At 53.7% G+C, this 21,235-nt stretch overlaps 7 protein-coding genes and 2 non-coding genes across 9 annotated transcripts; 3 read left to right on the forward strand and 6 right to left on the reverse strand.

The window, feature by feature from the left end:
* Nucleotides 1-3,008: 3,008 nt before the first annotated feature.
* Nucleotides 3,009-3,097, forward strand: BGZ61DRAFT_t185. The gene has a single exon. It is a non-coding gene; the product is annotated as a tRNA-Ala (tRNA).
* A 1,106-nt stretch (nt 3,098-4,203) lies between these two features.
* Nucleotides 4,204-4,289, reverse strand: BGZ61DRAFT_t187. The gene has a single exon. It is a non-coding gene; the product is annotated as a tRNA-Glu (tRNA).
* A 2,923-nt stretch (nt 4,290-7,212) lies between these two features.
* Nucleotides 7,213-7,715, reverse strand: BGZ61DRAFT_460319 (uncharacterized protein). The gene has a single exon (XM_046247014.1). The coding sequence runs from the start codon at nt 7,638-7,640 to the stop codon at nt 7,455-7,457; it is 186 nt and encodes a 61-aa protein (XP_046098704.1). The 5' UTR covers nt 7,641-7,715; the 3' UTR covers nt 7,213-7,454.
* A 38-nt stretch (nt 7,716-7,753) lies between these two features.
* BGZ61DRAFT_483279 (uncharacterized protein) lies at nt 7,754-8,448 on the reverse strand (the record flags this gene model as incomplete). Its single annotated transcript, XM_046249475.1, has 2 exons — nt 7,754-8,314; nt 8,446-8,448. The coding sequence occupies 2 exons, from the start codon at nt 8,446-8,448 to the stop codon at nt 7,754-7,756; spliced, it is 564 nt and encodes a 187-aa protein (XP_046098705.1).
* Nucleotides 8,449-9,430: 982 nt separating this feature from the next.
* BGZ61DRAFT_537564 (uncharacterized protein) lies at nt 9,431-9,967 on the forward strand (the record flags this gene model as incomplete). Its single annotated transcript, XM_046254551.1, has 2 exons — nt 9,431-9,481; nt 9,533-9,967. 2 exons carry the CDS (start codon nt 9,431-9,433, stop codon nt 9,965-9,967), a joined length of 486 nt encoding a protein of 161 aa, XP_046098706.1.
* A 182-nt stretch (nt 9,968-10,149) lies between these two features.
* BGZ61DRAFT_113158 (uncharacterized protein) lies at nt 10,150-10,949 on the forward strand. Its single transcript, XM_046236962.1, has one exon. The coding sequence runs from the start codon at nt 10,332-10,334 to the stop codon at nt 10,797-10,799; it is 468 nt and encodes a 155-aa protein (XP_046098707.1). The 5' UTR covers nt 10,150-10,331; the 3' UTR covers nt 10,800-10,949.
* Nucleotides 10,950-11,364: 415 nt separating this feature from the next.
* On the reverse strand, nt 11,365-12,816 carry BGZ61DRAFT_364075 (uncharacterized protein; the record flags this gene model as incomplete). Its single annotated transcript, XM_046241486.1, has 1 exon — nt 11,365-12,816. One exon carries the CDS (start codon nt 12,814-12,816, stop codon nt 11,365-11,367), a length of 1,452 nt encoding a protein of 483 aa, XP_046098708.1.
* Nucleotides 12,817-13,603: 787 nt separating this feature from the next.
* Nucleotides 13,604-14,551, reverse strand: BGZ61DRAFT_113169 (uncharacterized protein). The gene has a single exon (XM_046236963.1). The coding sequence runs from the start codon at nt 14,275-14,277 to the stop codon at nt 13,690-13,692; it is 588 nt and encodes a 195-aa protein (XP_046098709.1). The 5' UTR covers nt 14,278-14,551; the 3' UTR covers nt 13,604-13,689.
* Nucleotides 14,552-15,174: 623 nt separating this feature from the next.
* BGZ61DRAFT_483282 (uncharacterized protein) lies at nt 15,175-15,966 on the reverse strand (the record flags this gene model as incomplete). Its single annotated transcript, XM_046249476.1, has 1 exon — nt 15,175-15,966. One exon carries the CDS (start codon nt 15,964-15,966, stop codon nt 15,175-15,177), a length of 792 nt encoding a protein of 263 aa, XP_046098710.1.
* Nucleotides 15,967-21,235: the final 5,269 nt, after the last annotated feature.

The raw sequence follows: 21,235 nt of genomic DNA on the forward strand, positions 1-21,235 counted from the left end.
ACGCACCCGAGGATTTGGATTGACGAGATGGGTCCTGATGAGGCCACTTTTGCATTATACCACACAGACATGTTCCAGACTTCCCCAGAACCCCAGACAAACCCCGCGAAGTTGTAATACATGTGCCGCAGCATCACAACAGGATGTAACCCAGCCCAGATGCAAAGGATCCTCTGTACCGTGTTTTCTCGGACGGACATTGATATCTCCACCGACCGTTTTTTCTTCTTCATCAGATTGCACATCTTAGTACGGATAGGCCGATTGCCGGATGATCTTCATCATCCCGCTCCGCCGCTGGTGCCAGCGCCGTGTCAGCGCCGGCTGCCCCGATTTCTCGTCGGAATCTCCCATCTGTGGACTGAAGATTCTTTTAGATGCTCCCCCGGTGCAGAGACTAGGAAACGATCCAGGCCGCTACCGGTCTCCACTGCCCCGGCCCGAATCTTGAGCGTCCTCTGGCTCTCTGCTTCGCTCTGGCTGTCCCTCCAGCACCCGGAGCATCTCGTACGACTCCCTAGGGCCCAGACGTTGGGACTATCGGTGCGGTGGCTTGCGCGTGAGGCCCTCAGCTTCACTGAGGCTAGTGTATCATGGCCAATTTGTGTGCCTGGCTACTGACTAGCACCGCGAGTCCGCCGTTAATGCCGTTGCGAACAGATGGTCAGCTAGCCTACCACTACCGACCATCTCGGGTCTTCTTTTGCCGACTTGCTTATCTGGCAGGCGATCTCTTGGTCATGTCTGAGTAACACTGCTTCAGGTAGTGGGAGGCACGTCGACAGCCATGCGGGTAAGGCTGTCGGTCGTGACTCGCGACCCTAGGCCAGCCACTGCGGAGGATTCCTTCCACGTCTCACTTGCAGCGTCTGATCGCCTGGACGGTGACAAAATGATTCTTCGAAACCGGCACAGCATGCGGCGGCTCGGTCGGTTGCCACACGACACGGCGTTGGTTCATGCCCTTATCACGTCTGAGCTTTGCCACAGCTCTCGGGCGCAGGTACACCGACATGCCTCAACATGATTTATTTCAGTTTTTATCCAAGTGCTTTGGTGGGCTGTGGGCGTGGAGACAGATGCAAATCTGACGTCTAAATGAGCAGGCCTCTCCCCTGCCAGACGGGGCTTGAGCGCCAGCGCATTGGCGATGGCATGCGATGGTCATATTACTCCACGATTCATTGCTTTAGCAGGCATTGAGGCATCGAGTCATTGTGCTTATTCCCCGTAATTCAGGTTTCAATACGGGTCGTCATTAATGATATCATGGATAGCCCTGTCGGCCATGGGGCTCTTGCTAGGATTTTCCAATGGAGTTTGATCGACGTTCTTCTCCCAAAACAGCTCCCCTGTCCAAAAAGAAACTCTAATACAGGGCCCCTGACTGGTTCCATCTCCTCGCCAAGTTGAACTACATAGGGCAAGCGGCATTTCACCGGGTGGCGGTCGATGGGACAACGCCAAGAGGCAGCTAACACAGCGCCAGTCCGAGCACATGTGGACTTCTAATGCGTAGCAAGTAGTAGTGATACGAGGCCGCTCACACGCCGCTCACACGCCTATTCTACCAGGGACTCTCTGGCGCTTTCGTTTCGCAAGCTGATGCTACAGACATAAACGTGGCACGGCGAGCCATGTGTCATCGTCCCGGCTTCATTCCCCTTTTAACTCTTGACTTTGCTGCCGCGTGCTTCACACGTTGCTTCCCTCTGTCGGCCACGTGTGACTACTGCGTAGTACTGCGTAGTAGGGCTCGGGCTTCACGCCATCCCTTCCCTCGCGTTGTTCCCACGTGTGCGCTCAGCTCAATGACTCGCAGAGGCTTGCTTCATCACAAGAGTGTCAGACTCAGGGGCCGACGATCAGCAGCACGACATTGCAGCTACGGCTTGAACGAGTGTTCCAGATGAAGCCAAGAGTCTTCCCACCCAACGTCCACACCGTTAGACCATTCGCGCCTCTGGCTTTCGCTAGGGCCGTAATAGAACGCAGATTCTTCTTTCTCTTCAAGCGTGATTAGGCTATCTAATCGAACTAGACAGCTTCTGGTCTGTCCGCGTACGGGAGCCGCACTAGGAGGAGGAGTTCCAGCGCCATCTCATCGCCAGTGACACTCTTGCCGCCCGCCCGGTCAGGGTCAACCGTTGGCCCGGGTCACTTGGTTACTCGGACTACTGTCCTGTGTGACGACGGGAAACCAAGAATCACACTCTCTTGTTTCTTTGGATAGTTGCTCATGTTGGTCCAAGGACTCATTCTCGGCGCAATTATACTTCGTAAAATTTTACATAATTTAACCCGGTGGTCCCAATACGATGAAGAGCCAATGAAGAATCAAGAGGCTAGTAGATAAGGCCTAATGAAAAACCGTATCGCGGCGTAAATGCTCCTTCAACAACTTGGCAGCCCCTTTCTATGATTAGTAGAGAGGCGCTTGGAAAATTGCGCGGCTAGACGAGGGTATATCTTTTACCGGGACCGCCAACTGCATTTGGATCCGCGGAGGCTAAGCGCAATGTCTCGCCTCACCCTATCTCCATGGGGCGTTGGCTAACGCAGCTGAAGCAGCTTGGCCAGGCGTTCTACCGACATGATTTGGACCATGTTGTAGATTGAGAATACGGGCGAGGAGATTTGTTCCGATTACCCTTCGCCAAACGTCGGGGCTTGAACTAGAGATGGAATATTACTGTTATACATTCTTTCTCGAGGCAGTTCATCTGCTATTTCTCAACGGCCAATACTCGTATCGTCTTGGTTGTGATGAGGAGTGTAGTGAATGTTTAGTAATGGACACTGAGGATGATACTCTTCTCGTTTTTGGCCATGTGGAGATGGTACATTATAAAAGGACTCAAAAATACGGTCCATATTGCCACGAAATACTCCTTACTCTCATTCAGCTCATCCGGCTCTTCACGTCGTCGCCAGAGACATCAATCATTCCTGCGCATTCTCCTCCGAGCCGGGTAGTAATGAATATCGGGGCCGGCTGTCACCAATCAGGGCGAATGGTTTAGTGGTATAATACTCCCTTAGCATGTTTCGTCTGAATATCTGGGAGTGGTCCAGGGTTCGATTCCCTGTTCGTCCAACACAGGTGGTTTGAATCCACCAATTATCCTTTCTTTTTGCCGTCTTGATCTCTTTATTTTTAGATGAACTGATCAGTTGCCATCATTACTTCCACCATACATCTGTGACAAGTCCCCATCGAGGCTCAAGACATGTAGGCATCGTCATCACGCCTCTGCAATCGACAAGGGATCCGCCTTTTCTGGTTCGGCGGGAAGAGGGTAGTCAATTTCACTTTCCTTTCCATGGGTATTCGAGCCATATCAACTCTATCAATGACAGCCAAGTGATGAATGTAATATTAAAAATAAATCACAGTCTGCTCCGACTGGACAACAGGCAAGCAGTCTCGCATCGGCAGTCCGGATTGATTGAGCAGTTTACACGAAGGCGAGAGAACCCGGCTCCGCTGGGGAGAACTCAGCGAGCCCCGCTTCATCAACTGCCTTGAGACTTCGCCTGACCTCATCCCATCACATCGTTGGCATCATAGCCGCCCCACATTACGACTTGATATCACTCTACAGGGTAGCTTCGTGGGGAAGGCATACTGAGAAGGCTTTTACATGCGAGTCTTGGTGACTCCCTTCAATTGACCCTCCGTCCAGCTGGTGGCCTTTACTTTTATAAAGACGTCGACAGAATACTTCAATGCTGTGGTTGGTTATGTGTCGGTGGAAAGGCCGAGCGGACGGTAGCAATAAAACACTGGTCCCAATTCAAAACTGGCTCGCCGACAATCAGAACCTGGGTGGAGAGCACCGCATATTACAAGCAACGCGAACGCATCGGGCTTAATCCAGCATTGGCATCTTTAAACATTGTACCACCCACGGATTGACTGCTCTTCATCTAAATCATAACACCTTCTCTAACAGCTGTGGCATATTTTTGACCAGCAGACTGCTGAATATTGGGTTTGGAGGAGAACTAGGAGCAAACGTACCTAAAACCCACTGAAAGTGGGACCCTTCCAGCGCCCCATGCCACTGTTGGGGAGTTTCTCGCGACGACCTCTCTACCCGTCAGCCCTCATGGAAATCAACGACAAATACCACAAATTGTTTCCCACTCCCAAGGGACCAAAAAGAATGCAAAAAATGCAAAAGAAAGAGCTTGTAACGCCTCCGATACGGGGAATCGAACCCCGGTCGCCGCGGCACATTTTCAGGATGAAAACGCGGAATGATAGTCCACTACACCATATCGGAATACCGATGATGAGTCGTTGCGCTCGGTTGATGACAGCAAGCCCCGGAATAGGTCGTTATAAATGATTGACGGACCTAAAACATACTATTTGGTCCACAAATTTCCACCTCAGTTTCCATCTCTTTCTTCTTTTTCTGAGCACCCACTGCTCTTCCCCAGAGGTCTCGACTCTCTCCCTCGTACACCAGCTGCTGAGGCTTGTCTCAAGCGATCGTTTCTTCAACTTCAATCACTCGTAACTCGGAAGAGAGGAATGAGATGCGAGATGTTTCTAACTGATTCGATCATATCCCCAACCTGGGTTTTTATCGACAATAGAAAGACCGTGAGGACCATCGTAGAATGTCAACCGAGCTGAAATTATGTCTGACTTCTCAATCATGAAGGGCGTCCTTTTGAATCAAGAAAATACATCAATTGACAAGCCAGTATACGACCACAAGTTGTCTTGTTTCAACATTTCCGAGGTCTTCTCCGTTCCCAGCCCCGCCCACGGCGGACCAGCTTGGTCACAGAATGCTGCCAAGATAGTAGGTGTAGGCAACATGTAGACACGGGATGGGCGCTCTTTGACCAATGTAGTCATATGTTCTCTACCGGTAAGCTTGAAGTTCGGTCACCATCCGGGTGTTGATTTCGTGGACCGTTTGGTTGCGAGATCTGCCAGGTGAATCGGATCCGCTAACTCCGTCAACATGTCAACTTTGGGAAGTAAGAGGGACCCAGACAAGTTCATATCCGCCAAAGCTAGAGTGTCCACCCATTGTGTGGACCATACCTCATCCATCCTGCGTTAATAACTGTCGATGTGACAATACCTCCCCGTTACGCCTCATCATCTTTCTCAATTGATTCGTCAAAATATAAGGTGCCATTATATTTTCCCGACTGTTCCAGGTATTTCGGGTAACAAGAACTCAATATATTCCTCAATTAGTCTAACCCTGTTGATGTAGTGATTAGTTTCAAAAGTAGGCATCTTAATGTAAGGGAAATATTAATTCCGCCTCTGTGAGAACAAAGAGCGACATTTACCCATGTTTAGAAGGGGCGCTAGAACTAAATCTGATAGAGCAGTGTGCTCCTATGTCCGAGAACCTCTTAGTACAAGGAAGGGGGTTTCTCCCAGAATACAAACTAAATTCTAAAGAGGGTACTTATTTCACACCCACCGCCAACCCACCGACGTCGTCGCTCCATCGTTTCGGTAGGGTTTCGCTCGTCATGCCGTCCAAGGCACGCCGCTAGGCGCATCGCGATGCCAAGAAGTAGTCGCGATTTGCCCGCACCGCCCGTTTCTCTGCCGTCGAAGATTAGTGTATGCACTGCTTCCGATCGGCGATCAAGGCCCATCTCGAGGGGTTGAAGCTTGCGATACGCAGGAGTCCCTCGCCGAAATGGCAGAGATCAACTGTGTCTTCCCCTAGACCAAGTCTTTGCGCTGTGAACAATGCAGCCTCCGCGGTAATCCTTGCGTGGTGTTGATGTTAGAGAAAAATAAAGCTTTATCTAAACTGAAGATTGAGCTAATGCTAGTTAAGTTTTAGCGTTAGGATATCTAGTCGACATTTCCTTAGAAATTGTCCTCATACCATCTCAGAAACCGGTCTCGATCAGCATGAGCGATGAAGCGTTGTGGGACAGCAGCCATATAGATCATCTCATTCTCCCCCGGTCGTTTCCACTCTCCATCACTTGCATCTTGGTTAGGCTGGAGCGTCGTGATGTATCTCACAAATGTTGAGACTGTCTCATAAACTGGAATAGTAATTCCAATCTCCACGCAAATCTCGCACCAAACACCGGAAAGTACCTCGGTTTTGGCGTGATCTATGATCGCCAGGAAAACCCCTTCACCTTGGAGTGGAATTCGCCAGAGAGATGGCGCTGCAGCTTGTGGTATTCGTACAGATGGGCCTTTGTCTCAGCGTCGACGGTTTCGTTCTCCTAACAAGCATCGCAAAGCTCAGTCTGGTTCCGGAGCTACTTTTCTCTCAAAGTGGAGGCTTCAGTGCCCACGAGCAACCAGACCTCCATTGCAGAACGTGCTGCAGTAGTGTAATCTATCTGCTCTATGCCTTCCTCAACGGACTCCGCGATCTCGTCGGGAAAGGTCTGAACTTTTTCCCACGATCGATGCTGTCTCCAAACTAGTCCTCAGCATCTTCCTCGGTGTCGTCAAGATCTGAACCCTCGTTGAATGCCTCGTCGAAGTTGACTCCAATGGTGTGGAGAGTTTCGTCGTCGATGGTGTTGGTATCGGCCTGTTGGCGATTGCTCACCGACCGTTTCGCCTGAGCTAACACACGTCGGTTGAAATCGCTACTCATTGACTCAAGCCCTTTCATTCTGTTTCGTCAATGGTCAATTATCGTGTCTGCTTTATCCTGCGGGTCTTTGGACAATGCGCAAAAAGCGGCGGGGCGACTAACCCCATTGCAGTCCTTCTGGGAGGCAGAATCCCCATCGTGGGGATACTCCTCCTCATCGTTCCGCAGTTGCTCAAAGAGCTGGTTCAGCATCGGCCCCATAAACTGGACTTGGCCTGGGGTATTTTTGGTAATAGCAAGCATGCCTCTGAGGTGATCTGACTGAACATTATTCTCCCCACTCAAAGCGATGGATGTATGGTTGAGTAATTCAATGCGGTTACTTATATAGTAATGCTTTAGGATGTATAATTTTAGCTTATATAATACGCTAGGCTTTGTCTGCTTAGAGCTTACCTTTTTGGAGGAGATCTTATATATGATACATCGTCAGATAGCGACGGTTAAGTTCCAATGAGTAGCAGATAGCTTAAGTATCAGTTTACCAGTTTACTCTGTCCGTTCGTAGCAACTCTGTCACAGGGAGGAACGGACGGGAGGACAAAGTTACAGCAAACTCATACAGTAGCTAATCATCCGATAGGTATGTATCTAGCAAGGTGTGTAAGGTCAATCTCTAGAAGTAAGAGCTGTAGGGTCGTGAGGTCAGTATGATCCAGCTAGGTGAACTGGTACGGTTGGTCTTTGGAGCAACCTTGACTAACTGTAAGTATCAACTAAGGAAGTGGCCAAAAATATATAAGACTTAGATAAGTCTTATTTCTAAAGCCCCCTAAGCTAGGAACCGCTGCATTGGCCTTTAGTTTCCCAGTTGTAACCCAAACCGAGAACATCTTAGCAATTAGTCCGTCCCATCTCAAAATCTCTCCATGCAAAAGGGAGATTTTGCTGAAAATCGACATGTCGAGGAAGCCCCAAAGGCCCAGGTCGAAGAATTGCCAATCGATTCAACACACAGGCAAGATGATGGTTTTCGGCAAGCTCAATGTATGTAGTCTTTTGAATATTGAGGTCCGTCATTTGCAAAATCTCCCACGTCTCAACCCGGGTATCATTATTGATGCGTTGGCGACGCAATTTGATGTCGGATCGTTGGTCCAGGCATCTCATCATTTCTGTGAGACTGCGGTATGTTACAGCATCGGATGGAGGCTCGATGTCGCGCTCGGCGTACTTTCTTTTGACCAAGAACGACAAGCTTCTCTCGCATTGACCCAACACACAGCAGCCGATAGCCCGCTTCTCAACAGCTCTGGGGATGCACTTTGTGAAAATAAACGCAATGTATCGTCGCATCTGAAAAACAACTTCCGAAGCGGTCTGGCTCCATCCTCGAGGTCAGGGAAGCAGGCCTGGTCCAGATCCTCGTCGTCAACATCACCAAAAACTGCATTCGTCCATCGCTGATAGAGAACTAGATGGCGGTTTTGCTTCAGCTGAGTTGACAGCGCACTGTGTTGAAATCCACGTGCAGGCTCGTCGAGCTGCTCAGATTCGTCGTGAAGCCCGACGAGCTCAGGATCATCATAGTCAAGTTCTTCGACCTGGTCCAGAATCTCTTTGAGGGCTTCTTTCTTTCGGCCGATTTTGGGAGGCAATTGATTGTATGACCATGATGTGAAAATGGGGCTGGTTGAAGGAAGAGAAGAAATCCAAGAGCGATCTGCGATTAAAAGGGTGCTAGTTGTTTGGAGCTGTGAGAGCGGGCAGCCAGCAACAGTTGGTCACCTTCAACGTGAATTTCCCACTGACTCAAGGCCTATAGAAGAGGGTGTAACAGTGATTCAAGGTCGGTGGGTGGCTTCTCCAGCTTCAATCGACTCACCATGATTTGTTTCAACATCAAGCTTAACGTGGCTTTGCCTTTGTCGGAATCTATCCAATGAACCGTTGACTGACACTTATTCTATCGCTGCCCCTCCCTTTTGTTCACGGCCATCATCGCCAGCGAGCTTGGACTCGCCGGAATGCCGATAGCCATGGCAACCGTCGACGCAAATCCATTAGTTCGTCTGTGGAACATAGACCTCCCAGTTTGAGACTTCTCTTGGGCATAAATCGAGCCCAATAAATAAAATAAACATTATCAGTATATTAAGTAAATACTAAGAATTAGTCTTCTGATAAATCTATTTCCTAAGCTGCTTTCTGAGGATGATGATTATGACTCGCTAAAACAATCCAATAACAACGAAGCCATCGCAACTCTCGCCATGGTCGCTTTTGCCAAGTTTCCAAGCGAGAGTCGGAGGCTGGAAAGTTCATTCCGTTCAGTCTCATCGTCGCACAAGTCATCGAGGTCGCGCTCCACGGAAGTCAATCACGACCCATCCCATCAACGGCCCTGAACCCTACGAATGACCATCCTTGGTCACGTCACACAACCTCCAAATCACCTTTCAAAGTTATGGAACTTCCCATTTGGCTCTCACCCGTTTCTCCCGTGCGCGTTTTGTCCAACCGTTCCACGAAAACCTTCCCTAGACTTTGGTCTCACCTCGCGCTCACCTCGCTCCTCAGGGCAAACCAGGCGCGACGTCTTGAAAGTGAAATGAATGCAAACTCAGGCTCCACCGAGGAGTCTCGGGTAGTTGATCAGGATTATAAAGTCTGCAGCTGTAGGAGGGCGTGACGAAAAATGTTACCCTGCCTTTCCATAGTACAACACTTGTTTCGTACTTTCTTGGTCGTCGCAATTGTTCCCCCGCTATACGCAACTCCACGATCATCGTGTATCACGCGCAAGAGAAACGAACCCTTAGTTCTTGGGAACCAGAAACCCAACGAGCCCGCTGGACTTACTCGCAACAATGCCGTGTCCCAAGGCCCTCTGGTTCTTCATCTTTGTCCTCCTCACCGCGGTTGGTTCCCTGTCTGCTTCAGCACCAACACGCAACTGACTTCGCCTGCAGAGCCTCGCAGCCCCTACGCCCAACCATAAAGACGCTCCTCTGAAATGCCATCCCAACTCGTTCGCAGCGGTCCTCGGCACCCTTGCGAAAGACCCTGATGGTGCTCTTCGTCTGGGCCCCGACGGCATCTTGCGCAGTTTCGCCGTCAACGGCTCCGTCATCGACTCCCGCAATCTCTCCGCTTCGACGTTCCCCAGCTTCGCATCCGATACGGTGCTCCGCCGGCGCCGCGCCAACACGCATCCGTCCCCGATGACAACCGTTCCGCCACCTGGCATCAGATTCGGAGGCACCGGCCCATCTCAGATTGACCCTGAGATGCTCGGCGAGTGTAGCCCGCCGCTTGCGTGTCACAACAGCACGAGCTGCGGGGGCGGCTGCGGTTCGTGTACGTATCTGGGGTTCTTTCCCTACGGCTTATGCCTAGCTGGATGAGGCCCTGTCGTGTCAATGGATTCTGTCAGATCATGCCGGTGAGGATCAGTTGCTAGGGAATGCCCAGATTAGGCACAGTCTAGAGGCACAGTCAGAGTCAGAGGAGATGCTGCAGTACAGATTTGTGAGTCAGGATTAAAGGGTAGCAGAACAAGGATAGTTGGACAGGGAGAGGTGTGAGACATCAGGCCAGACTTTGGCGTTTATGCCCTTTCATTTGCTCATTTGCTCGCTCTTTTAGTTTCCCTTTTTCGGATGTCATTTAGACTCGGACAGTCGGACTTTCGGTGATTCGCATCCTGGAAGCATGTGGAGCTTGAAACTGAGGCCAGGGAGGTTGCTCTGTAATCCCAATATCTAGTGCATGCTCTGTAATCGAATCCATGCTCTTCATGTACGTGCTAACAGCACACTACCTGCACGCTCCCATGACTCGGCCCTTGCCGTCGCGATTCGCCCGTCGCATGTACCTTGGTTGGACGGTGGCATCACCTGTTCCGGCCTTGACTTTGCGGTGGAGATGAAAAACTGGAGCAGGCGTTCGTCGGAAACATGTGAGTCTTTGATATCCGATAGCGGAGACCGCCGGGCGACGATCAAGATGCGCTATCACCACTATCACCACTTCCAGCCTGATGCCATCTCGGGCGGAATTGGCCTACCGCACCGCACCACACCATTTTCCCCTCCCCTCCCCTCCGCAAAATGCCACCCCACCTCTCCCCTCACTCACATTCCCCCGCGATTGCACGCCTGCAGCCAGCCCCAGACGCCTCTTCCCAGAAAGGGACTTGGCGACACCTTCACGCCGCTGAGGGTGTGGTTGCTGTAGCCCTGGTACCGCCCTGCTGTTGGCGGTAGGACCTGCGCCTCGACGGGTTGGGCCATGGCGCCCTCACTTCTTTGTGTCGTGGTTGGCCTCCGGCTTTGACGATCCCGGTGACGGGGGTTGGCGTCACGGTGGCACAGATCATGGGACGCAAGGAGCTTGGTTTGTTTGGTTTGCATTATTCATTTTTGTTTGTTTTGTATTCTTTGGTTTCTGGCTATCTGCAATTGGGTCTTCTGAGCCCGGCGTCTCTCGCCTGAGCTGGCTCTCATAGCTTGCTGTCATCTCGCACCCTAGGAATTCTATTCCCAGCATGCGGCGTCTTTTTGGTTCCTCCATACATGATTAACTCCACCGTATTTTTTGGTGCATCGTCTCCCAGATATGTCCTGTAGTCTCCCGTTCCTTTGTAATAGCAGAAAGACCATCGTCTTTCGATCAACGCTGGTGGGGTATATGTGTGCAATCAAAATTCAAAATCGCCGCGTTGTCTCATGCAGGTAAAATGTGACCGAGTAAAAAGGAAGGAGGTGGTGATGGTGATGGTGATAGGGCTAGTCCGGCAGCTTCATGCCGATGCGCGTCGAAGTAGGTCCCCGGATTGTCGGTCCGAAGACTCGGCGCTCAACCGGTGAGCATCGAGGGGCTCGAGGTTCTCATACTCGATTGGGGGCTCCATGGTTGGGTAAGCTGGGGGGCTAGGAGGAACGTCCTGGTAGACGGGAGGTGCCTCGTTGTCCCAGCTGACGCCCATCCCTGCGTGGTCGGTCATGACAACGCCGTAATGCATTCGCAGGATGCGACCGGTGCCGGTCTGAGTGGCCATGTGAGGCTTGCCCTCGGGGGCGTACTCTCGGGACACGACGAGCTCAATGAGGAGCGAGTGCGTAACTTCGGTGCCGTCCTTGGTCTTGGTGTCGCAGGCGTACTTGAGCTCGCGAGTGTGCGACTTGTACTGGTTGGCAAAGTACTCAAATTCCATCTCGACGTTACCGTCGGCACCTGAAAAGTCCGACTTCCAGCCCTCGTGGAGATGCTTCTCGCCGAGGAGGCGGACCTCGGTGCGGGTTAGGCCCTTCTTCTCGGCCTCAGTCGCATTCGGGGCAGGCGAGTGACGCCCGCAAGCGGGGGCAACGGTCTTGATGGTCTCCTCGAGGCGCCAGGTGACCTTCTTTAGTCGCCAGAAGTCGATGGTCTTGGCCTTTTCGTTTCGGGTTACTAGGCCGTCGAGGCGAAGAGACACCTTGTTTGTGCCAGTAGGGTGGATGATGGAGCTGTAGTGGGCGCTGGCCTTGATGTTGGTCGGGGGGAAGACTCGGACGGAGTGATGGGGGAGATCATGCTCGGGGAGCGATCGCTTGACCGTCATCGTCTTCTCGAAGCGGACCGGGGCGCAGGAGCCGGTGTGAGAGCATGAGCTCTTGGTGACGAGAGCGTCGGCGTTGAACTCGTAGCTAATTGCCACGAGGGGAGTGTCCATGGAGGCGGGGAGGTTGCCATTCAGAAGAATGGAAAAGGGAAAGGTGTGGCGGCCGCGTCGCAGAGAAGTAGGCAGAGCGAGGAACTTCCAGCTTTGCAACTCGGTGTACTGGTTCGAGCAGTCGGTGCAGTGGCCCTGGAAGGGACGCTTCTGGACAGTGTGCAAGCGGAGAGCGGCAGTAAAGGTGCCAATCTCGACGAGGTCGTCACGGACATCGAGGAACATCTGGCCGGTGACCAGGGCGCCGGTGCTCTCGTCGGCGTTGCCGTGGAAGACGACGGGAGGGCTCTCGATGCTCCAGCCGAGCGAGACGGGTGAGGGGTGGTGGTCCTTGGAGGACTTGCCAAAGGGCAGAGAAATGCGGTGGTGCTTTTTTACTCCGTCGACGGGTTCGGGCATCTTGACGGACAGCGAATTGGCCTGGTCCTCGCCATCAGAGGTGTAAGGGCTGGTGGTGCGAGATCGCGAGATGGCAACCTTCTTGATCTGAGCAATGTTGCCGGAAGATGTGCGGAGGAAGTTGGCCACGCGGTGGGGCATGGTGACGTTTGTCGATTGTGTAAGTGGGAGAGGATTAAAGAAGAGGCAGAGGCAAATGTCGAGGGACAGTCGACGCCGGCGTCGCTGTGATGATGCGACGGGCTGGCAATAGCCGGCTCAAACCACCACACCAGGGGTAAAGGCTATTCGTCGCAGGCGGATGTGCGCTGGTCTGATGCCGATGCTGGAGGTGGTCGGCTGACGCACAGAGTTGCAGCGGCTGCAGGCGGCGCCAGACGACGATGACGATGAAATGGCCGTCCGGGGGCTAATACAACTAACGCGTTCAAGGCGAGTGGAAGCTTGGCCGTGCTAGGGTCGATCGCTTTTTCTCTTAGTCTGCGGGATTCGGAACGCCGAGCCAGGGGCGTGTGTGGCGGTTGTGAATTTTTCTTTGTTCCTTTGTTCCCCCTTCTTGTTCCCAGCTCAGGCTGAGGCTAGTGGAATGTTCTGGTCTCGACGGCGGAACGAGCGACTGGGAGAGGATGTGAGGTCCGGTTCAGGAGTCAATTGTGTCTTTCAGAGTCGACGCGGTGGACGTGGTCGAGGGGGATGGAAGCTGATGTCCGTCCGTGTAAGTCAGGGTGGCAAAAGGTGGACGCAAGCGGCAGCTGCAAGGAAGCTATAGGGCCGTGGGGAAGTTTGGTGGTGGATGTTCGAGAAGGTCTCAAAGTCTGGGGAAGATGGTTTTCATTCAAGGAGGAGAGATCAAAATCACGGAGATGGGAGAGATTCGGCCTCCTTATGACCTCGGGGGCTCAGGAGCTCGCAGGAATAAATATTTCTAGTACGTAGTCGCCCTGACGAGCCTCCTGCACCGGCGGGGGGAAGCGATGTGTCATAGCGAGCAACGCGATGCCATGACGAGCTTGTTCAGTGGCGCCTCGAGTGGACATGGCACTGAAATCCACTGACAGCGGCTCCCGCCTGACTGCCCTTGGCCGTGCTATGGTATGGTACAATTTTCGCTGCGGTGTGCGAGGTGTGCGGCATTCCGAGGTGTGTGCCGTTTGGCCCTGCGGTGGAGACGGTTGTGTGTAAGTGGGCGCATGGTCCCACGGGGTCCACGGACGGGCGAGCACGGGGGTGGAGGCGTGTGAGGAGCGGCCGGGCCTTCATCAACGGGAAACGTGATGAGGTGCTTTGGCCAAGAGCAGAGAAATACCCAGCGGTGGAGCTCCTTGGGCGTGTGCCTGGGCGACTGGCTGCCACTGGGTCCGGCGTTGCGTTGCGTGGGCCTCGTCCAGTACGCCCTGTACATACGGAGGGCGGAGTATACGAATTACAGCTCTGGGATGGTGTCTGGCCGCCTGGCCACTTGCGACTGGCGGTGGGGCGCTGGGAAGGGGAAGGGAAGAGGGATCTTGGACAGCAGAGATCGTGGATCGTGTTAATTCCCGTGTGTCGAGGGCGAGCGAGGGCGGAGTCAAGTCGTCGAGAGTGAGCATGACCGGGCTCCATCCAGCACCCTGAGGGAACACGAACGGCCCGGCAGTTCCCGCTGATGCACAGCCCGTAGCACGTTTTTTACTGCTGAGCAAGATGAGCAAATTTTAGCTGAATTGGCCTTTTCGATGAGCCCATCACGGCGTGCAATTCCGGAATTCGAGTACGAAAATCCATGTGTCCGAAGGTCCGACCTGGGTTGGGTGTTAGTTGGTGGTAGGCGGCCTGCTGATTGATCATCTGGGCCAGCCAGCCAGCGCCGACAGTTACAGGGCATCACAGGGCAGCGCGCAACCACTCACAGCCGGCAGTGCGCAACGCTCGGGGTCCGCAGTCCGCTCCTTCAGCGTCCTGAACCGGCCCGGCAGCGAGTCGTAGGGCTCTGAGGGCACGGGGCTGCGCTGGAGGGTCGCTCTGGGTGCGGATGGTGCTTCGTAGCGCAGCAGGGTCTCGGGTACCGGAGCTATGATGTGATGTGGCAGCAGGCACACATGACGCCTTTCTGGCGGGTTGTTGGTGCGGGTGTTGGCGCGGCAGAGCTAGCTAGGCTGTAGCGGGCTTCGATGGGTTGTGCGGGAGGCAGTGGGCTAGGGAGGAAAAAGCCCGCCATGCCTGGAAAGGGTGCAGACGATCATTCACACCATGGATGTGGCCTGTGGGCTGGCGCCGATGGATGGGAGTTGTTCTGGCGGCCGCGGAAATGTCTGCTTCAACCGCCAGCCATGATGACGGAGGCCGATGACTGAACAATTGCTGCCCTCGTCCTCAGTCGCCAACCAGCGGTGGTCGCCTCAGCAGGTGTGGTATTCAAGTCGGCTCTTCGGCGCGGACAGGCACCCAATTCACCAATTACAGCTTACACGCAATTGCCTTGCAATGATGCTGCAACTCTGGGCGCCCATCACGCACATTTCACCCGCTGTAGGCCATGGGGATTGGGACTAGCTTGGGTGCCGCACAACGCCACACCCCTTGCCGCTGCCAGGTTTGGTCTTCTACAGAGATCCATGATGAGCAATTGTGCCCTGACACGCCCGACCACGCCCTCCAACTACGCCCTTTCAGAGCCCTGTGGGATGCCTCGTCAGGTGCTGCTGCACCCTCTGCAACCCCCCTGGGAGAGGGGGATCCGTTGGCGGGAAGAGACAACAGGAAAACCACCTGAGGGCTGATGAACAAAAGGAATAACATTCCAAGCTTTCCGTAAACATACCACTGGCGACCGGAGACGGGCGAGTACCACTCCAATGCCCAGATGGGCCCATGGAGAAACGAGGGTGCTCCACCGATCTGGAAAAAATAGCCTTGGGCGGGCCCGAAAATCGCACTCAGCAACGCGGCCACGGCCGGCACAGCGCGAGAGAGAAGAGGAAACTGCGCGGCTAATTGGCCTGCACACCTCTGCCGGCTGTAGGGCGTGCGTACGGCACAGGAGGGAGGTGCTCGTCCCATCGTCCAGAGCGTGCACTCGTGCCTGTTGCGCCTGGGAACCGACAGGGTCAGGGGCTGGAACTCCTCCATGCGCCCGTGCGGCGAATCGAATTGACGACGACGACGACGATGGAGCTCCTCATGGTCAGAGGATCGATCCGCGAGCTGCACAGAAACCGTTGAAATGTGGCTGGATGGGATCGCCTGGTATTGGGCATTGAGGTGGACGACGTCGAGGGGCTGCAACCTGGCGATCCATGCTCCGTGCTCCATGCAAGCCCAAACGATGGAGGGTACACATGTCTCGGTATTCGTATACGCGCAGCGGGAGCCTCATCATCAACGAACGACATGGTCGAATGTAACTCCAAGACCAAACAAGCACCACAGGCACCGCAAGCACCTAACTGGAAACTAGCAACATGCAGTAATAATCCCCGAGTCTCGATTGTTTCCCCAACTGGGCGCATCATCATGTGCCCCCTCCACCTCCAACCCCTTCGTTCCCCTCAATTCCCACTTGCACTCCGCTTCTCAGGTTCTGAGCTGCGGTGCAGATCGCGCATCATGGGGTCTGCCGTCGTCTCCTGTTTTTCTCAGCTTGGCTCGGTCAGTCAGTCCGTCAGTCAGTCCGTCACCTTGCTGGGCCATCCAGTTCCCGGGATGGTACGTACCCGACCTCCGGGACCGGCCCCACTTAAAATTTTCAGAACAAGTAAAAGAAAAAACTTCACGTCCGCCGCCGCTCATTCCATATGCTCAAATTCATGCCGGTCCCACGGTTCTCCACCGCTAGAAACGGTACGCGCTTCTTCTTACGTCTTGACGTCTGACTGACAGGACCTTGGCCGGTGGCAGACCCAGTCACGAGTCACCGGGCAGTCAGGAGCCCGTGCCTAGTCGCTTGTTCCCTGAATCCCTGCATCAGGTGGGGCTTCGCATCGAGAAACAAGACCTCAGGACCTGAAAAATTTTCCAGTTTCTCCAAAGAGTGCCCTCCCTGGCCGCCGGCTCATCGTGGCTGGTTGCCTGGGGTTGGGCACGCCCTTGGCTTGCTTCTCTCGTTGGCCCCATCTGGCTCCATCCAGCTGGAAACGGAAAGCTTGGTCTGAAAGCTCCGAAAGTACTCAAAATGCTACTGCGTAGTGCGTACTCAAACCGTTCATTACACACCCTCTGGCCTCGCCAGTTGGCCGGCGGCCTTTCACCCTGGGAAAATCTCTGAATGTGACCCCTGCTGGCCTCTTTGATGTCTGTTTTTGGTCTGTTGGATCGTTTGAAGCTGAACGGGCCGTCTTAGTCCTCGAGCGTCTAGACGTGCCTTGATCTTTTGTCGAGTTTGAGGGTCCCAGGTACCTGGGTTGCGGCCCACGTGGATCTCATCGCACGCCCCCATCGCGCCTCTGCAGCATCCAAACCATGGCGCGTGCTTCAACCAGTCGACAATACAGATGCGATCCGTTGCGATGCGACCATTGTGAGACGTAAGTCATCCATCGACAATGCGACAGTCGAGGCATTTCTGTCCTATTACCTAAGTTAATGCCAACCAACGTATTATGTTGATGTGTTGACCCAGCATCAGATGTCAGGCAACAGATGTTCTGATTCCACTGGCAACATGAGATGGATATCTCCAATTCCCTTGTTGGTTTCAACACGTGCCTTCTCATCCGATCTCCCTTAGATGGCTCTGCGGTTTGTAGGTCGGCACACCAGTCCCAGCTAATATGCCATGCATAGATGGAATGCGCCAAGATGTGCCGTGTGAGTCGTGCTCATCGACCTACCCTGTGGTGCGTTGGTTTACATCACCACTACGACTTGCTTCCCATGACATCAGTATCAACGCCACCTCTAAATCCATGCTATTACAGTCTCTCTATCGGTTCAGACGGTCTGAATCCCTCCATGGGGCAGCTTTCTGAACTTTTGCCATTTTTGCCACCGCGCCGATCCAGATCCAACCGCGATCTGCTCTACGCCATCAGGTTCACATCACGTTGTTCTACTCAAGCTTCCTTCTTCACGCGCCCCGCGAATCTCGAGCAGGTGGGTACGAAGAAGCTAGGGTACTCCCTTACCCGAGACTCTTAGCTAGATCATCATTCCATCGCGAAAAATGGGTTTTCAAAGTCGATACGGTTGAAGGTGGATCCCCGCCACCCGGCCTCTCACGCACACCCTCAACACCACACACGCCCACCGTTCACCCTGGAACCGATCGCGAGCTGGGCAAAGTACCCAGAGCCGAGCCGTCCTGCCGCCGCGCACGCCGTGGCCGCGCCGCCTCCTCGGCAGAAACCGAGTCAAGTGAGCCTCGTGGCTGCGGCTCTCTCAAGGTGTGCCAGAACCCTGGGTGTCCGGCACGGTCTAATACGTAACAAATTGACCCTGTGTGCCTGAAGATCCCGGCGTCGCGAACCACCGGCGGCAGCTCTTACCCAAGCGATCGGCGGTCTGCCACCACGAGCCACATCTCATCTCGGTCGGGAACTACCAGCTCAGCCCTGTCGCGGCGTTGTCATGGTGCTCTGCCAGTTCTAGACGTCTGGTGCCAATAGCCCAACACGCCCTAGGCCTGGCCCGTCCGCCCTCGCAGTTTGCGAAACCGTCCTCCCGTGGTGCAATCACGGCTCCAATCTGCGCAACGTGGGCTAGGGTCAGTGTCCAATCCCAACCACGTTCCTTTTTCCGGATGGCTGGTCTCTGTAACGAGCTGTGTCGGGCAAGAGACCTGAGACCCAAGCGAGGTAACTTGGACAGAAACGCCATCGATATCGTTGCTTCCGTCACCTTCCGAAGAACACATTATACATAGTTAGCTGGACAGCTTTCGACACACGACGCGGTCCGTTCGCCACTATTACACACGCGGTACGTACTGCAGCGTCGTACAGAGGGTGTCGGTTTATGAATCGTCCATTTTTTCTCCGTTGCAGCAGCTGGTGCCGGGTCCAACGCCACCTTTTGAGCCGCATCACGGCCGGTGCGCGGGCCACCTTTACGCTATAATTATCACATAGAATCCTCTTTTCCAGGAGTTATCAATCAGAGGCTGGCAAAGCCTTTGGAGCTTGGTGGGCTTGATCCATTCCGCCCACAGCCATCGCACGGGCGTAGCATCCAGATCACGATCCCAATTCAAGCGGTGAATGTGGGTGTGCAAAAGCGAGTCTCCATGAGACATCGGTGATTATGCTTCAGACCTTGGCAATCATACGGATGCCCAGTTCGACCAACCCCTCGGCCAAAGCCTCCGACTCAACCCGCCTCGACTTACATAGGTTGAACCAAGCCGTTATGCAAGCTTCGGGATGGCCCACATCAACCCGACTGCTAGCACATCGTTGTGCATGCTTCCCGCTGGAAGATCGACGGCCAAGCGGTGCAGCTTGATAACCTAATTGCTGAATGACTCCTCGGCGGCACGTCTAACAGGCAGGGCCTGAGTCCATCGTGATCTCGACCGTCGCGGTGCGCGTGTGGGTCAAATTGACCAGCCGACAGACTCGGAATGCGGCGCCGAGGCGGACAAAACCATGTCGGAACGCCGTCCCTCGCTTGTTATTGCCGCCGCAGCTGTTCCCGGGGCCACCGCACTAGGAATGGCGAAACGAATACCTCGCCGGCTTCGGGTGTCGTACGAATCGAGTCAATCGACACCGGTCCTTGGCGGGTATGAACGGATCACCATCCTGGCGGTTACGCTCTATGCCGACCAGGCCCCGTCCATAACGGTGCGTCATGTGCCCAGGCTTTCCTTGATAGGTTCTGCTCATGTCATTGTGCGACCACGGCGGCGACGCCCGTGCATATGACATGTTTCTTGGCACCATCCAGACAGACCATTGCGGAAGACCTGTCATATGGTCCAACGTCCATCGCCAATTTTGCCTTAAAACCGAAAGACTGCCAGCGGTCAACTCGAACGTGCTCGGTGTAATGTGTCAAGAGATCCACGCGCTGCAGCCAACGTTGATGCCTTCTCACCTGTGTCGGAGATGCCTGCTCCCATCACGTCGTCTACCCCGGCAGTTGGCTGCGACGTTCATGTGAGGTAGAAAGCCCACTCCAGCTGCGACGTTGTTCGGTGGCCCCTTTGCCCCGGCCCTGGCTGAGGGGCACCGCTTCTTTTCCAGAGCTCCAGTGTGTTCTATCGAGCGGATACCGCAAGGGTGTCACGAACGCAAGCTGGGGTGTTTCCAAGGATCACTCTGGAGCTCCAATATGCGAGTTTCGAGTACGTCGCGTGACTGCATAATTGTCATGACCTTGAATCACCCATTTATTTGACCATGGACCGTACAATGAAGGCCGATGACATGCAGACACGATAACCGTAATTGTCAATTTTCGGCTGTTCCGAATTCCCAGCCCAACTGAACCCATCTGGGCAGCAGTCGGGGATTTGGCATCGGCCCCGCCGTTGCATGAGGATCTCCCCGTCACCAGATCCACAACCCAACTTTTCATCGCCACAGAGTCGGATCACGAGAACCCCGTTGCTAGGATTCAGCATTGCTCAGGAGAAGGAATAATTCCTGGTGGATGTGACTGGTGTCGCGGGAAGATCTAAGGTAGTGACTATTCTCTGTGGGGGTTACCAGCTGTCCGCATCTAAAACCTGGAGTAATGTGGCAGGTTTTCTTGGAAACCGATAAGGTGAAGCCTTGGTTGTCCTGATCTGTTGTGTAGGGTATTCGTAGGGGTAACAGTGTTATCCAAACATGGACAGAATAAGAACTTGATAGGTCCTTGACGGTATGTTGTGACAGACCTCTCTAATTTATTGAATCAGAGGAGGAAATGAACATTTGATTCGTTTCTGTGATATTTAGCCATGTATGTGGTGAGCGTGGCCGCCCACATAGCCCCCGTCGTGAAAGAGATCCGGAAGATTGCGTACGAATAAGGCTTATAGTGTCTCTACAGATGAAAGACGTTATATTCGTGAAGCCAAGCGGTCCGTGCTGGCCTTGAATAACCAGGTTCAAAGGTTTTAATTGAGCCGGCAGAATTCGCGTCGTCGCTATGTGAACAAAAGGCACAATGCAATACTGTCTAACAATCACGATGCCTTGCTTTAATTACAAAAGCCGTAGAAGGTCGAGGAACACCTTGGCTACTGCAACGTATACCTTGAAGGTGAGAGGTGAGGGGCTTCCCTCAAAATGGGTCAACACGGTACGGAGGGTAGAAGAAGCTCAATCGTCCAACACCCCCAGTCTTGTCTATGTCGTGCAGCAGCAACCAATGCGATTACAAACGGGGCCTAGAGGTCCTTTTGTTTTTCAAGAGCTGCCTAAAGTATACCGAGTATACTTAAGAAGTCTGACCAGTGCAAGACACTCGAGCGACGTTGGAACAGCTTGCCAATAACTAACACTGCACATAAGACCACCCTTGGATGACTAACTTGGTATAGGGCCCTCCGCAAGCAGTTTGGGTTTGATGACGTCGGTGATAGGAACTTGGCGCAGCCTCATTGTTGTCTGCTTCCGATGCCAATAGAGGGCTATACACAAGGCAACACGGCTGT

The sequence above is a fragment of the Ilyonectria robusta genome (assembly GCF_021365365.1).
Source record: "Ilyonectria robusta strain PMI_751 chromosome Unknown BGZ61scaffold_24, whole genome shotgun sequence".
NCBI classification, from domain to species: domain Eukaryota; kingdom Fungi; phylum Ascomycota; class Sordariomycetes; order Hypocreales; family Nectriaceae; genus Ilyonectria; species Ilyonectria robusta.

What these genes read in the sequence shown, in the direction of transcription:
- BGZ61DRAFT_460319 (XM_046247014.1), bottom strand. Translation starts at nt 7,640, where the DNA reads ATGACGGACCTCAATATTCAAAAGACTACATACATTGAGCTTGCCGAA.
- BGZ61DRAFT_113158 (XM_046236962.1), top strand. Translation starts at nt 10,332, where the DNA reads ATGCTCTGTAATCGAATCCATGCTCTTCATGTACGTGCTAACAGCACA.
- BGZ61DRAFT_113169 (XM_046236963.1), bottom strand. Translation starts at nt 14,277, where the DNA reads ATGGAGCCCGGTCATGCTCACTCTCGACGACTTGACTCCGCCCTCGCT.